The 17,440-nt window shown below is 45.6% G+C and overlaps 1 protein-coding gene across 1 annotated transcript in view; it reads right to left on the bottom strand.

Annotated features, from left to right (window-relative positions):
* The window catches only part of Prkch (protein kinase C eta), a 203,050-nt gene that overhangs the window by 68,988 nt on the left and 116,622 nt on the right, over positions 1 to 17,440 (bottom strand). The window contains exons 8-9 of the mRNA XM_052185667.1: positions 15,874 to 16,017; positions 15,426 to 15,599 (exon numbers count right to left, since the gene is read on the bottom strand). Of these exons, the coding sequence (XP_052041627.1) occupies positions 15,426 to 15,599; positions 15,874 to 16,017 (318 nt within the window). The remainder of the gene's footprint in view (positions 1 to 15,425; positions 15,600 to 15,873; positions 16,018 to 17,440) is intronic.

Consider the following 17,440-nt stretch of genomic DNA (forward strand, 5'->3'; position numbering starts at 1 on the left):
AGGGCAAAATGCCTATAGCAATAGCGACCATGGGCATAAACAGAATCAAGGGGCCTCAGAGTGCTGGGCCCTTTCAACAGAATCCTAACAAACAGAACTTATTAGATGATAAAGGAGACACCACGCCCAGTACCAAGTCCTTGGTTTCTCTGTGATAATGCCTGAGCTGTGGACCCAAAATTCTCAATAGGCACAGACAGCTTCTGCTGGACTTTATTCAAATTTTCTCTCTTCCTTTCTCTTTTTCCCTCCCCTCTCTTCCCTTCCCTTCTCTCAACTCACCTTGCAAAAAAAGGGTGTCAAAATGACTAAATTCAAGGTTCACACGGACTAACTCTATCAAGCCAAGAGTTCTGACCAGTATTTGGCCTACAGAAAGTAGGCCAGAAACATGACAGAAACTCTCATTATTATCACGCCTTTTGCATAACTCTCCACTACAGCTCCAGCCAACATGGCCCTATGACTAGAACTGCAGCCCATCCAACAGTTATCCATTGTGTACAACACACTCAGGCACACACACACACACACACACACATACACACACACTGGGGGGACAAGGAGAAAGAGACAGACACACACACATAACACACATATACACAGGGAGAGACATTTAGACATAGACATATAGACACACATATACGCACAGACATAGACACATAGACAACCCTGGCTATATAGCTTGTTTAAAGCCAACCTAAAATCTACCAGGTCCAAGGAGATGAAAGTCCCCCTCCCCCAAGCCCAGCTGTTGAGGTACAGAAGCATTTCCTAATGCCACATGGCAATGACCTTGACCTTGAGGTAAGGCCTTTTCATGTTAGGAAGTATTTTTAAGAGTCATAAAACTGTTGATAACCAAAATGATAGCATCCCAGCACTCAGTTCCATTCAGCTTCCTAATTCTCTAACACTGAATAAAGATTCTGATTCTCAGCCTTATGGATTTTAAAACATTATTCTTGCAAAACAAATGTGCTGCCTGGCAGACTGCATTACGCTGGTGAAGACTTTGCACGGCAGTCCCTTTCCTCTCTATAGCATTTACTCACCCTTATAGCCACACTAAGAAAGAGTTTTCTTTGTTTAAGACTAGACTGCATCATCATTTTGATTTACAAATATGTTTCATTGGCAGATGATGTTGTTTTGGGAATGAAATGTTTTGAGTAAGAAACAGTCACGGCACATTGGCCACAGCAAAGATGGAGAAAAAAAATCAAAGAAAAGCAATTACATTTATGGTTATGAATAATTTAGATAGTGACTCAAGGCACTGTTGAACTGGAAGGCCTATCTACACTCATTAGACTCTAAGAGCTGCAGGGGGTGTTTCCCTAGGAATAACCAGACCCACATTGAAAGCTGCAAGTGTTATTAAGCCCTGAGTGAGAAAAGAGTCTCCGGAAACAGACAGCGCTACGCTGAATGTCTCCTAAGGATCACTCTTTATTATTTTTTGCTGACCATGCTGTCAGCTGGGTTAACACAGAGAGAGTTCACATCAACAGGAAGCAGTTACTGACGTCAAAGAGGTCATGGTGGAAAGCACCCTTGTGAGGAAATCTGATTGCACCATGCCTGAACTGGAAACCACTTGAATTTAACCACATTAAGAATGATTGCAAAGGCTTCACAGCAGAAGCACTGAGATGGAGTCCAATAGTTTTGTTTTTCATTCTGCACACCCTATAAGATGTTCATTCAATCACCTAGCAACCCTTGTGTCAAGCCTGAGGTCAAGGTACACCTGGACAAAGACTCATCTTTGGTAAAGTACTTATGTCTCCGCAGTAGCAAACAAAGGTTTAGAAATTTGGACTTTGAACCTGGAGGGATTCACATTCCTCAAGGCAAGCGTGTCCTGGTGTCCAGAACTTGTTACAGCCTTGTCTTAGAATGAATCCTGACCAGCCCATGTACCAGACAAGGGAAACAACTTGACAGGATCTATGGTCACCTAGAAGACAAATTTGTAAGCAACTTTCTAGATTAAGTTAATTAGCACAGAAAGATTTACCCTAAATATGGGTGGCACCATCCTGTGGGCTGGGGTTCCCCAATTGTATAAAGAAGGAGGGAGCAAGCTGAGTCCTAGTGTTCTCCTCTATCTCCTGATTACGGGATGCGACCTAGCCAGCTGCTTCTGGTTCCTGCTGTCATGATGGACTGTCCCTTAGGTTGCCTCCATCGGGTAGTTCATCACAGCAAGTGGGGGAAATAAAAATGCCCCTCATGTGATGAAGGACAGTTGGTAGAAACACATTAGAAAGGCTGTTCTGGGAGAGGACACTGTTAATTCTGTAGTGAAACTCCAGATGGTTGCTGGAGCAGAGAGAGATTGGCCCTGCAGTCGCTGCAAAATGAAGAAAGAGACAGCTACCACTTTGGGCCAGATCCAAGAAATGCCTCCAATTTCTCTGGTGACCAGACTTCCTAGCAGTTGAGTCTCCTCTTGTGAATATACTTCTACATCTTCTGTCTACCTGCTCACCACCCAACTCTGATCTCCTGTGGACTTCCCTTTGTAGCCCTCTTGTTCTGTCTCCACAGACAAGCAGTGGAGGATTTTATATTTCAGCTTCTACTAGATCAAGAAGCCATGGAGACCCTCTTCCACCTGACCTGTTTTCTGTATTCCCCACAGTGAAGGCCTTTATGGTCCACACCAATCCACTCCTGGGATCACTGCCCTGGGCCAGGAGGTCAGAAGCCACTGGCTCTGCCTCCTCACCTGCTCATTTGCCTCCTTCCTCTCCAGACAGTGACCTGAAGGCTTTCTAGAGCAAATGTCTTAGGCTGCTCTCCAGTTGGAGAGCTTGTACTGAATCCTTGGACGAACACAATTATGGCTAAACTCCTTAGCAAAGATGTGAAACTTCTTCTTCAAGCCCTGTATTTTCTCCTATCTCCTGCTGCCTCTGGCCCTCTAGGTTTTCAGGGTCCCAGTGATTTGTTTTGTGATTCGGCACTTCTGTCTTGTGTCTTAGACCACGGCCTCTCCCATAACCAAAGGCCTCCTTCTAGCCCGCAGGTCAGGGTGGAGACAGCCCCTCCTCTGGAAGACTGTTTAAGCCCCTTCAAGATCATTTCCTGCCTTTTTCTATCACACAGTGATACCTTTAACTTCAGGTAGTTAAGATGTGAGCCTACTATTTTCTTTCTGTATAGATGATCAGTTTCTAGACACTAATTAACCCATACACACTAAACTGAAAACACAGCAAGCTCAAAAATATCATTCTGTCTTAAAGCAACACGTCTGTGTCCGAGCTCATGAGATCTGCTCTCACATTCAGAGACCACTTAGTTTTGAAGACATGGTTTACGATATCACTATTTATGTAGACCTAGCTGGCCTTGAACTGACAGCACAAAGATTCGCCTGCCTTTGCCTAAAACCTGTATGCCCAGCCTCATGTATGGCTGTTTTAAAGTGAAATGATGTTCCCATATATGGAAAAGAAAAAGAAAAACTACAAGTTTTCACAAAGCACACACATGTTATCACTAGCAGATATTTCCATACCAGTTGGGAAATGTCTCTAAAGGTTTGATTATCCACTTGTGAAATCTAGCCTTGTATATACCCTGTATAGGAAGGTCAGGGTTCCAACTCATAGCAGGCCTCCCAGGGGCTTCCTGAAAGCGGAGACAGTGGAGACAGTGGCTTTCATAAAAACCGCTGGTTCAATGTCTTGCTGACAAAGTGAAAGGATGATTATTAAATATCAAAACAAGAGAAGTCATGCATTTCACCCACTCTGTGTTTGACACAGTCCACTTAAACACATTAAGTGAACTCATACTTGGCTCCTTGGTGCCCTCTGCCTTGTTAGGCAGCAGAATTCTAGGCTAAAGAGAGCCAGCAGGAAACTAACCAGGTCCTCACCCACACTGAACAAACCCTACACCCTTGCTGTCACCCAGTTCAGGAGCCCTGTCCCACCACTAAGTGCCACAGGGGAGACACCGACAGTTCTAACCATAAACCCAGAAAAATGGGATCACAAACATATTTTTGTATTTTATAAAATATATTTTATATATTTTTGTGTGTGTTCGTGTGTGTGGGGGCAGTTTCATGCCATGGAGCACATGTGGAGGTCAGAGGGCATCAGTAGGAGGCAGTTCTCTCCTACCACGTGGGTTCCAGGACTCAGGTAGCTGGGCTTGGTGGTCAGCACACGGACCTACTAAGCCATCTTACTGGCTCATGTACGCTCTTATAGGAACAATCTGACACACTTCGCTTTCTCTGCAGGAAACAGTCCCCCTAGCCCATGAGACTAGACACTGAGGACATCACTGGACACTCATGCAGGGCCACAGTTCTCAGCCAAGGCAGATTCCTCGGGGTATGCACTGCAATACCTCAAGGGCACAACTGATGCTTAATGACTTGATACACAGGAGATGCTGCTGGATGCTTAGCACAGGACAGCCCTCCAAGAGAGGCATATCCCACCATGTTTGAAAGGGGGCCCTCGGCATGGTGCTGTATGATCATTTTACTTAGGGTTCACTGCAACTGTAACAGCTTACCAGCCCTGAGATGGGTCAGGTGATTGGGGTGATGTTCTGGGCAGTGTGGAAAGGAAAGTTTCTCTGCAGATCTGTCCTAAAGCCCTAAGAAGAAGGAATTAGTTGAGTGACTGGCAGGCCTACATTCTGTAGGCTTCCAGAAGAGAAATTTAACAGGGCTGTAGGCCAACTCTGCCTTATAGGTTGCCTGTGTTTCCCGATGCCTAACCTGCTTTAAGTAGCTTTCACCATCAGTAGATGGATGTTGGTTCAGAAGTTGTGGACAGCGTCTCATCCTTACTCCGTGGAATGAAGACCCAGAAATGAACCCACACACCTATAGTCACCTGATCTTTGACAAAAGAACTAAAACCATCCAGTGGAAAAAAGATAGCCTTTTCAACAAATGGTCAACTGGCAGCTAACATGCAGAAGAATGCAAATCGATCCATTTTAAACTCCTGTACTAAGCTCAAGTCCAAGTGGATCGAGGACCTCCACATAAAAGCAGACACATTGAAACTAATAGAAAAGAAACTGGGTAAGACCCTTGAGCACAGGAGAAAATTTCCTGCACAGAACCCCAATAGCCTATGCTATAAGATCAAGAATTGACAAATGGGACCTCATAAAATTACAAAGTTTCTGTAAGGCAAAGGACACTGTCAATAGGACAAAACGGCAACCAACAAATTGGGAAAAAATTTTTACCAACCCTACATCTGACAGAGGGCTAATATACAATATATACAAAGAACTCCAGAAGTTAGACTCCAGGGAACCAAATAACCCTATTAAAAAATGGGATACAGAGCTAAACAAAGAATTTTCACCTGAGGAATATCAAAGAGAGGAGAGGGCTTTGGTCCTGGAAAGGCTCAATGCATCAGTGTGGGGGAATGCTGGGACAGGAAAGGGAAGTGGGAGAGGGTTGATTGGGGAACATGGGGAGGGGAGATGGGTTATGAGACTTTCAGGGGGAAATCCAGGAAAGGGGACAACATTTGAAATGTAAATGAAGAATATATCTAATAAAAAAAAGTTAAAAAAAAAAAAAAGAATACCAAAGAGAGCATAGTTCTGTGCTCCCCAGGAAAGGGGTTGACAGAGCAGCAAAATGCCACAGTAGCTTCCCAAGGAGTGCTGCAAAGAAATGGAAAAAACATGAGTGGATGGAAGGGAAGGTGGCTGACTGGCACTCCTGTTTTGATGGGGAATTATATTCTACATCATTTTAACATTTAAGATGCCATAACCCTTGAGGATGAAATGAAGAGTCGCTGGGAAGAATTCTAACACTCCCTTCCCAAGTCCTGAGAGATCCACGCTGACAGAGCCAAGCTGGGAGGGATGAGCTCACCACAGAGTGGGCTCTTGTGCTGAATGAACAGGCTGCAAGCAGGAAGCCTCCCACAGATCAGAGGCAGGAGGCCCTCCAGACCAGACCGCTACTGACTGACAGCAGAAAGCAGAAAAGGGAGTCTTACAAAAGAGCAGTACAACGGGTCTTGGTGGCTTATGAGGTTATTTGGGAGTGGGCAGGGAGGTAGACAAATGTCCCTGTGGCCTGGAGCAGGAGATGTCAGTGTGAGAGGAACACACAAACATCGAGGTAAGCAAGCAGGCAAGCTAGGGCTGCTACTCTTCCCATTCTGCTTCCTGACATAGGCCTGTCAATTACTCAATCAATACAGCACCAATCACCAGCTAGAGGTGATGTGGGGTTTGGATCAATCCTTCCTAATAACCTTCAGCAGATACCAAATTCATTCTACCCTACATAAAAATAAGAGTGCATTGTACACACATATATAGCTTCAAGACCAGCTCCCTGCACACCTTCCCAAGCAGGTGGCTTTACTGAGCCTGACCAAAGTGGAAATCCAAGAACAACCTCCCACAGATTGGGAGGTCACCTGCTGAGTCTATCCACATAGGACAGCTTCAGGCCTATAGATTCCTAGAGCAGCCGCACAGGATAAAGCCTACTCTTCTTTGTGCCCCACTGTCTTCTCAGGGCGGGCTTCATGTCACAGACACTCCATATACATGGGCTGAATGAATAAATGCTTTCCTGCCTTCTGCTGCAAGCTAAGCCTTGTACAAGGTTGTTTGTACTTATGACAGGCAATGGCTATCTCTGGGGCCCATGAGAAACAGTCATAACCCAGTTCTAACCAGTGATGAAGTATTAACAAGAAACTCAAGTATTTCAAAACTAGAACACATGAGAGCCCATGGTTGCTGCCCAAGAAAGTCTGGTTTTTACAACTGCATAACTGTCTACAGGGTGGGGTCGACTCACTCCACCTACAGACTTACAGCTTCAGATCCTGCCTGGATAACCATGTCAGTCAAGGTGGGAGCTTACCCAACCACTCAGGGACTGCCTGCATGCACCGCAGAAGGCTACAGCGTTAGTTGGTTGGGGACTTAAAACTACTCGGGTTCAAGTTCTGCAGAAAACCCAACACATGGATTGGAGCTTCCGCAGGATCCAGACTTCAAGGACAACTATCGTTCCCACTGTGTGTAAGAAACACACTTAGTACACTAGCTCAACCTCCCACTGTCACTTCACGGGTGCCAGTCTTCCTTTAGACCAAGAGGGAGGACAGGTATTTCACCAGAGTCCCCCCTAAAACAGCAGAAGTTTTGGGACTTGAACTTCTAAGGGCAGAGGATTGGCAACTTGACCCACTGTAGTGAGGAAAAACTGTAACTATGCAATCACCAGCTCCAACACTTCCAGTCACTATGAGCACACATGACTGAGGCTAACTCTAATGAAGACTGGGGACTTTAAAGGAAATGACAATCGTACCACAAACATCTGCCCAGATGTAAAAGTACAGGGGCTGCTCACCCTCCAGGTTGTCAGTGGTGGTGACAGCTGTAAATAAGCCAGTTACAGTTAAATGACCTTGAAGACAATGATTTTAAACTCTAGACACACCAGATATCCTATGGACCAATCCAGACACAGGGGCAGAGGAACAGTTTGACCTTCTGGCTCCTCCCCCACCCCATTCGTAATCAAGGCCCTGTGGCCCAGTAGCTCAAGAGAACAGAAACCCAAATCCTGTGCCTGGGACGGTCCTCTGTACACCATCCCCAGGGTTGTCAGTTGAGGGAGTAAGCCAACACAACTTGGTCCAGACATCCCAATCTCATCTGTGGATCTATCTATCTCCATAGCTACCAACCTGAGAGAAAGATGGGACATGCCAAGGGGCGGGAAGCAAGCAGAGATAGGAATACCAATACCATGCTCTAGTTTGCTTTCTATTTCCATCTGAGCCAAAGGCAAGCTAGAACAAATGACCCAATAGCAGAGCACATGGCACGAGAAGTAATCACTGCTCAAGGAAAGGGGCAAACCTAGTTCCAGAGAGATCAGAGGAAAATATCCTTGGGTGTTTCAGAAAGGGCCAGAAAATGCATATGGTGCAAAAGAACAATTCTAACAACCCCTTTCTTTTCAGATGTATATACTGCACAGAGGGGAGATTTCTGGCTACAGTGTGACACAGAACTGCATAACCGAGGCAAGAAACCACATACTTTCAGATGGCCCCTTGATCCAAGACAGATTGTTTAACCTCTCTGGACCTCAGCTGTTCAAACCGTTAGAAGGAGGATGGGAGTATCTTCACCTTCTGAGATTGTCTGGAATACTGCAAGACATTTTGCCCAACGGGTATTTATGGAATAGCAGGGTGTACTTTCTGGAGCAGCAATAAGGAGCAAAGCATCCAGAATGCACTTCGGTGCGCTTCCAGCTTCTGCACTTGCCCATCCTGCAGAACTGACAACACATTTAGACTCCGACAATCTTCAACCACTGATGCTAGCGAGGCCCCTGCAGACCATCACCTCCATTGTCTTTTCCTAACCCGCAGCCTTGGGGTCTCTTCTCCTTGGCCAGGGTGGAGTTTCAGAGCACAGGGAGCTGATGCTATGATGGGAGCTGAGTGTGCCTCCTCCCCAGTCCAGCTGATGGCAGTAGCTCTTAGGACTGACCATGCTGCCTGAAACTCAGTATTCCGAGGAGGAGTGTGTGCTGCGGCTAATCTGCCCCCGTCTGTGTATGCAGCTCCCTCCCCCCACGCGGGACTCCTTCTAGAGGCTCCACTAGGGAGAAAGGAGGCATTTTTTTTGGACCGGAGATGCCTAACTAGGTGAAATAGGAAAAAAAGGAACTTCTTGAAGACACTGGGTGCTAGAAAAGCAAGAGCCCGAATTTTAACTCAAGGTTCTTTTGTTATTGCTTGCCCCAAAGCGGGGTGGAAGAAAAACCCCTTTCTCACATCTACACATTCTGCTTTACTAGTAACCAATACAACAACAATGGAGAGAAAAATATGGAGGAAGCAATGCTCTCTTGCCCGTGTGTTACCAAGTGATTTGCTTGACATCCTCAGAATCTGCTGAGAGTGTCCTGTCTGTTGTGCCTGTGTGCACAGATTCTGAACAATCTCACCTTCCACAATCGGGGGCTGGGCTATGTTACTGCTCCTCAGCAGGTGAGGAGCCACAGATCCCTCCGGCCTGCCTGGAGCTCCATCTTCAGGGCTGACGCAGGAAGTCTAGCAGCCCAGGGTCTGAGGAAACCCTAGGGGCCAGTCCTGTGCTTCCTGTCCCTGGGAGTCTCTGTGGTCCTAGAGCCATCAGAGAAGCAGATGCAAACAGAGTTGAATCCCTAAGGAGTGAGGAGGGACCTCGGTGCAGCCCTCTTCCACATTTTGGGCACGGGACGTCCTGTGTTTCCGAGCAGAACCCCCGCTCAGCCCTGAACAAAGACTGGGGCGTCTGACCAATATCGACTCTGCCGCTCCCCCTTCCTGGGAGGCTGCTTTCTGCCTTTGTTCCTGTCTCCTCCCCCAGCCTGGCTCTGGCTGGCCTCTTACCGCACCTATCTGGCTCTCTGAAGCTGAGCTCTCTCTGCCTGGCCTCAGCTGAAAGCTCTTCCTACTGGTAAGCCCATGGGGCCTCCATTCCAGGCCATAAATGCCAAAAGGCTGATGGCCCCGAATGAAGATGAAAGGACCAGAATTGAAGTTAGCTTCAAAGTACTGAGGAGTGCAGCATGGACTAGATTTGTGACACTGGTCCCTTGTAACCAAGGGTTCCTTGGCTAAATAATGCTTTTTCCTCACTACCTCTGTTATTTAAAACAAAACAAACCACGCATTTGAAAACTGTGTACCAGCCCAAAACTCCACCACTCAGCTACTGCCCGGATGAGATTCTTATCATTTCTAGCTGGTGCATTTGTGGGGCATGGAGAGCCAGTTTGCTGTCTTGGTCAGAACTTGATATGGATACAAACTATTCATCTTTGTAAGCATTGTATTCTTTCCTGGAACCTTCTAGTTCTACAATTTCTTAAACGTGAGTGTGTTATTATTTCCATATTTCCCTAAACCACGGACACTCAGGTAATAACTGAGTCTGTCTTACGGAGTGACATCATGCCATTAATCATACAAGCCAGGTGCTCATGACAATGTCTGACATCCAACACTTTTGGCTTTTTGTTAATGACCTGGTGGGTCTGGAACTCACGGACTCTACCTCTCCTGGCCTGGCTGGGACTACAGGTATGTACCATCGTACCTGAAAGAAAACCCTCTTCAATCAGTGCGTTGTTTAAGTGTTTTCCCTTTACTGAAACCTCAGGTTGTTTCAACTTAACTCAGATGATAAGAAAAAAAAAAAAAAACCTCCAAAATCTAAAACAAAGAAAAATATTTAAATACATATTTCTCAAACTACAAGAAGTATTTTGATATTTCTCATTTATACAAGAAGTATAAATGGCCAATAGATACATTTAAGAGAAATGATTGCCACTAACCATCAAAGAAATGCAAATTGAAGCCACCTGGAGGTATTGGCTCTTCCCTGCTAAAACTGTCATCTAAAGGATGAAAGGAATTGAGCTCTGGCAACACAGGGAAGAAAGAAGGCCTGTGTGCACAGACACTGGGCCTGTGAGTCCGTCAACCACCGCCCAAATCCATATGAAGCCGCCTCAACAATTAAAATGGAATATGCATATGATCCAACCAACAGTTCCACGAGCTCAGGTTAGGTCCAAGAAGCCTGAAAGTCAGCAGACTGAAGAGAGAACTGCACGCCTCGATCACTGCAGCATTATTCATGGTATGGATGAATGGACAGAGACATGGATGGACGAATGCCGAAAATGTGGGGTGGATACACAATGAACCATCATTCAGCCTTAAAACGAGAGGAAGCCCTGTCACGTGTGTGGCCACACAGATGGATCTGGAGGACATGAAGTGAAATAAACCAGGCACAGAAAATCAAACCTAAAGAACTCCCATGAGAGTTCAAGGGTGCCAGGGTTGAGGGTAGGAGGAAGGGAATCAGAAACCATTAGCAATGGACTAATAATATATATTAACCATCTTTAAAATGTAAGCACTTAAAAATGTTATTTATTTATTTATTTACTTATTTATTTATTTATAGGTGTATATGTCTGTGTGTGTCTATGTCTGTGTGTGTCTATGTCTATGTGTGTCTGTGTGTCTATATCTGTGTGTGTCTATGTCTCTGTGTATCTGTGTGTCTATGTCTGTGTGTGTCTATGTGTCTATGTCTCTGTGTGTGTCTGTCTGTGTGTGTGTCTGTCTGTGTGTGTGCCTGTCTGTGTGTGTGTGTCTTTATGTGTGGATGCATGTATACCACAGCAGATACATGGCAGTCAGCGGGCAGCTTTAGGGACTCGGTTCTTTCCTTCCACTCTGTAGGTCCCAGGGATCAAGTTCAGCTCATCAGGCTCCGAGGCAAGTGTCCTTACCCACCAGCCCTCACCAGCCCAAATCAAGCATCTCTACATACAGCATCTGTCTTATTATTATATTGTTTCTGTTGGCTACTCAATGAAAGTAAAACCAGCAGACTTAGCGGATTTATAGGTGTTGATATTATTCCCAAAGTGTTGGAATTCCTGATGCTATTGGAAGGTTTGAGATTTCTCACTTGTTTCTAACAGTAACATTTAAGGAGAGATCTGGGCCGAAGAGCTTATAGATTCCTAAACCTATGAAAAAAACTTGATAACGTATCTAGTATTTGAAATTTGCTTACTGTTTTCTTTTTGGTAGAAATAGAAGGAGCTCCTGAATTCCCACTTCATGGTTTCTGTGAGGGGAGCTCTGGGTCATTTGCCCTTGTTTGGTATGGGAAGTGGGTTCATCACAGAGCAGCCTTAGCTTTTAAAAAGAATTTTTATTCCTTGAAAATTCCATAGATGTGTGCAATGAATTTTAACCATATATGTTTCCCATTCCCTCTAACCAGGCCCCTCAATTTAACTTCCTTCCACCTTCAAATCTTTTTTTCCCCAAATAACCCAGTAAGTCTAGCAGTATGCCTATAGGAACATGGCTGTGGCGTCATCCACTAGGGCACGGGCAGCCTGACGTGCAGCCTTGCTGTGGCCCTGTGAGTAGTCTCTCTACCTTCCCACTGGACCCTCACAGAGGTCTCACTTCTGTCCTGTGACCAGGACTCAGAGAAAAGCAGAAAAGGCTTTTACATCAGACTCCACATTCAGACCTAGGGTCACCAAAGAGAACTTGGGTGGACAGTCTTAAGGGCAGTGTTTTCCCATCTTTCCAGGCGATGCTTCAGTAGCTGATGCAAGACTGCACATGACCCATGGGTCAGTCAGCCTGGCCTATACCTGAACCCTGTCTCCCACACTATCAAACCAAGAGGACCTCAGTGAGCTCTCCCATCTCTGGGCTTCAGCAACAGAGATTCCACAGGGCCAGACATGAGGGAGGTCACGTTACTAAACAAGGACCCTCCCAATGAAATGGTATTTGGCAGGCCATCTAGGGAAAACTCCAGTGCCCTGACTGGATGAGCTACTCAGAGGAGAGAAGAGCACCCAGCTTCTCACTTGAGGGGACATGGTTTGCAGAATTAAGTAGCTGGAGCCATCCAAGTTTGTCATCCCTCGTAGTAACTCGCACCTCCTCCTTTATAGCCGGCTTTACAGTGGGCAAGGGTAGACACGGAGGGCAATTTGCAGATGGAAGTATAGCACTAGAGTCCTATAGTCCCCAGAGTGAAATGAAAACCCTATCTCCAACTGGCCATGTGGAAAACTGTGCTCCTTGGTCCCCATTATTCCTTTCACCCTCTGACCTGAAGGTCAAGCATTTCTCTCCCCTCTGTCTTTGTTTTGGAGACAGCATTGTAACCCACAACCTTTAAAAATGTTGCTGAGTGTCACTGCTCTGGTGGTGAGAAATCAAGGCCACTTTGCAGTCACGACTGCCACCCTGTGGCCAAACATCAGACTTCAATAGGAGAGGGAAAAAAATAAAAAGAACCAAGGATGCTAATGAAGACTTCAGCTGCAAAGTCCCAGGAATCCCTATGGCCACTGAAATTTTATTCCTGCATAGGGTCACTGCACAGAGTAGATATGACAGCACACGCAAAGCTGTCAGGACAGTGCCTAGAAGGCAGACTATAAAATGTTAGCTGCTTTCACTACCACGGAGGTAGGCACCATTGGACTCTGCCCAAATCTTAAATGCTCTCATTTCCTGAGCATTACCTCCAATGGTATATCACATAGAAATGCTCTATAAATATGTAAAGATAAAAGTAAAGGGGACTTGTGGCAAGAAGATGGGTTGAACTAAAAGCCCAGATAGGTAATTATATACATGGAGACATTTTATTTATACATGGAGAGAGAGACAAGGGATATGGATATGATAGATAGATAGATAGATAGATAGATAGATAGATAGATAGATAGATAGATAGATAGATGGATAGAGAGAGAGAGAGAGAGAGAGAGAGAGAGAGAGATAGATAGATAGATAGATAGATAGATAGACAGACTAAATATCTAGCCTTTACAGAGGTTGGCTGCCTGCACCTGAATCCCAAGGACTGGGATTAATAACATAATCCACTGTGTCTGGCACAGTATGTTCTTAACATACAAAGAATACTGTACAGCTACTAAAAATAAAGCAGTTAGATGTATATAAATGAGAAAAACCTCCAAGATTTACTGTTACTGTTTTTTAAAAAGTGTGTGCAATCATAGTCAAAGCACAGTCTTGTTTGAGTTTTTACTTTTCTAATTATTTTATGTGTATAGGTTTCTGCTTCCATTTATGTCTGTTCGCTACATGCATGCCTGGTACCTGGCAGAGGCCACAAGAGGGCATCAGCCTCCCTGGAAGTGGAGTTAGAGACCATGTTAGAACCCAAGTGGCTAGTGGGAATCAAGCCTGGGTCCTCTGGGAGAGCAACCGGTGCTCTCAGCTGCTGAGCAGCCTCTGCAGAACTTTCCAGATTCTGTGTTTTTTAAAGGGTGGTGTGCATCACCCTTTTATGCATCAAAATCTCCTTAAAAGGCTTCCTGTGTCAGTGAGAGCAGGCTCATGGAAGATGCGTGTGCCGTCTCCTGAAGAAGCTGGCTTTCTGTGATTAAGCCTGGCCTGGCATTCCTGACAGCAGCTTCTTCCCAGGTTTTCTACTCCATTCCACAGCTTGGTCTTTGAAGTTACAGTCTCGTGCAGTCACAGTCAAGCTGGCCGCAGCTTTAGAGTCTCACTGAGCTTAGTTCACAGTGGATGCCTCAACCTCAGCCCAGCTCAGCAGGAGCTGTTTACCCACTGTGAGAAGCATTCTCCTTGCCAGCAATTTCAAACTCTCACTCATGCTTCAGCTCAGCTGTTAGTTTCCATCACCCCTAAGGTGGGATGCCCATGTGTGTCCCCCCCAGCACCTCAGGTTCCCCAATGGCGGCACAGCCGAAGGGCACAACCAGGGATCCCAGACAGCAGGAAAACCTGACCCATCTGTTGGTTTCTTAGAGGTCACCTTCCCTCATTGCTGATTAGAGAACCCCAATTATGGACCCAATTCTAGAAAGGCAGCAGAGTGACCTGGCCCAGAGAATGGACCAGAGTCAGTTCAAGATAGTTTTGATTCATTGGCTCATCTTGGTGAGATATCTCCTTTCCCAGCTCCTGATACTAAAAAAGATGACCTAATAGACTAAGGAAGAAGAGTGGTCCTTGCTGTCCCATGGCCTCTGTTTTGGATGTTGTCCTGTGAAAGTGTGATGTGTAAAGGTTTACCAAATACAGTGAGCCACCAAGTAGAAGACACATCTAATGGCCCTGGGCAACGGATCCAGTCCCAGTAATCACCACCAGACTTTACACTGTGTGGATTAACATGACCCATGTCCAAATGAACCAAGAGCACCGTGATTTTTGTTTAATCTATCATTAGCTCAGCATTCTACTGACTGCAACAAAAAGCATCCTAGATTGCTACTCTTAATCCATCAAATCCCAAGACTAGTGAAGGTGCCAGGCAGAGAGTCTTTACGGAGAGGAACAAGGTCTTGGGATGAATCAAACCAAGGTGCTCTTTCTGGGTCCTTCTAGATCCACTTCTCGACTCTTTCATTCAGATTCAAGCCTGTCCAGAACTTAGGACAAGGACCATAGCCAAGTCCACCAAGACAACTCATGACATTTACTCTACCCTCCAACTTCTGTAACCTCTGTACTGTAGGAAATTTATGTATTAAGACCTTTTCAATAGCAGGGAACACAACTCTTGAGGTGAGACTTCCATGGGACAGCATGAAGGAAGAGGTTAATGTACTAGTTCCTATCACCGGTGCCCAGGTCATCAGGAATGGCCAATACCTTGAGGGTCTATTCCAGACAACTCCCTGACATCTTCAACCCCTCACTATTACCTCATCTCTGTGAGACAGGAGGCTTTGAGGCGGGGAGCACCATCATACTCACTGGGGTGGAGGGGGAGCACCTGTCATACTCATAGTGGGGAGTGACGGCCACACTTACCGGAGTCTGAAAGCAGCAGAAGAGCTGGGTGAGGAAGGGGTGGTTGCGGGCCAAGGACAGGATCCTCTTCTCAGTCATGGTGCATTCCACATCATCATCCTGCAGGATCACATCCTTCTTCAGCACCTTCACGGCGTACAGTTCTCCTGTTTCCTTTATTCTGGCAAGCATTACCTAGAGCAAAGCAGGAGGGAGCAAGAGGGAGACCCAAGGGTTGAGGGTGTGGGTACACACCAGAAGCTCCAGCATGCACCCACATGCAAACACACCACACACACACACACACACACACACATACACACACACCACACACACATATACACACACACACACCACACACACACACCACACACACACACACACACACCACACACACACACCACACACACACACACACACACACCAGCACGCTTGGTATGTCAATCCAGCCGGCCAAAGCCAGACTCACCTTCCCGAAGCTCCCCTTCCCCAACACCCGGATGAACTCGAAGTTGTCGATGCCGAATCTGCTGGAGGAGTTAATGCCTATCCCATTTCCTTCTTTGGAGCCCTCCTTTCCCTGCCGTCTGAGTGTCGACCTGGAAATGAGTTTCTGCAAGGAGGAGGAATGTAGAAATGACGCTGTGAGCTCAAGGTGGGCATGGATGGGGAGACCGCCCTACTTCTGAGCAGCCTCAGCTTCCACCCAGCATGCGGAGAGGCCAGTCCTGGGCAGATGTTCAACTTATTCAACCAAAAACTACCTCGCCATTCACTTATGCACTGCTGTGTGGAGAATATGCCCAAGCTTGTGCATACATGAAGATGCCAGTGCCTTAGGCTGGTCACTGTGGTTTCCTCACCACAGAGCAGTCAGTACTAGGAGAGTCACCTAGTGACCACTTCACACAAATGGGTGGTTGTCATGCTTGCTCAGAATCTTGGCAGCAGGACAAGAAAATATGTTTTTTAATACAAAAACTTAAAATTATGTTAATAAAATTCAATGTAAAATAGGAAGGATGATAATTATGATGGGTAAACGTTAAGGACCTAAAATCCCAGCAGCCTTCTCTTCGGTATATATATTTTTAAACAATGTACAAAGATACACATTTTCATGCTAAATTTTAAAATATGACTAAATTATTGTCTTATTGTACACAGTATTATTTTAAAATGGTTACAATGAATTTTACATCTTTAAATGCTTTTTTGAGAATGCAAGGCTGAAAATACTTTTTATTATTTTTAAGTGTGTGTGTGTGTGTGTGTGTGTGTGTGTGTGTGTGTGTGTGTTTCTTTGCATGGGCATCTACAGATGGGTGCCAGACTCATGGAGGCCAGAAGAGGGCTTTAGATCCCTGGAGTTGGAGGTGGCTGTAAACCGCCTGACATAGACGCTGAAAACTGGACTCTCAAGAGCAGAGCTCTCTCCTAACTGCTGAGTCATCTTTCCAGCGCCCACTGGGCTGTTTTTGTTTGTGTTTGCCCTCTGAGGCACTCTGAATGGACTCCAAGGCTCCATTCACGCTAGACAAGCACTCTACCACTAAGCTGCTCCCCAACTCTAAGAATATGAATTCTGAAGTTCTTGACATATCTAGTTAAAAAGGATGGTCTAGACTTTAGGTCCTAGGGGAACTTAAAAGGCTGAAAACAAACCAAGTACTCCACAGCCTGAACCTCTAAGGGTCTTATATATTTAACCCCACAAAACAGGCACAATACATTAAAATGGCTTATATTTAAAATGCAGCGGTTTTTATAGATCTTCCTTCAAATCTATCGTAGACTTTTCAGAAAAGTGGTCCTAGCATCAATTGTGCTTCCTTAACCTGCACTCTTGGTTAGAGCTAAACACTCGAAGCCAGGGTCCCCTCATCTTTTTTTTAAACCATTTTTCTCTTTGGTTACTTATAATTCCCTCTTTTTTTTTTTTTTTTTTTTTTGATTTTGGTTTTTCCGAGACAGGGTTTCCCCTGGCTGTCCTGGAACTCACTCTGTAGACCAGGCTGGCCTCGAACTCAGAAATC

This window comes from Apodemus sylvaticus, chromosome 6 (assembly GCF_947179515.1).
Source record: "Apodemus sylvaticus chromosome 6, mApoSyl1.1, whole genome shotgun sequence".
Lineage (NCBI taxonomy): Eukaryota > Metazoa > Chordata > Mammalia > Rodentia > Muridae > Apodemus > Apodemus sylvaticus.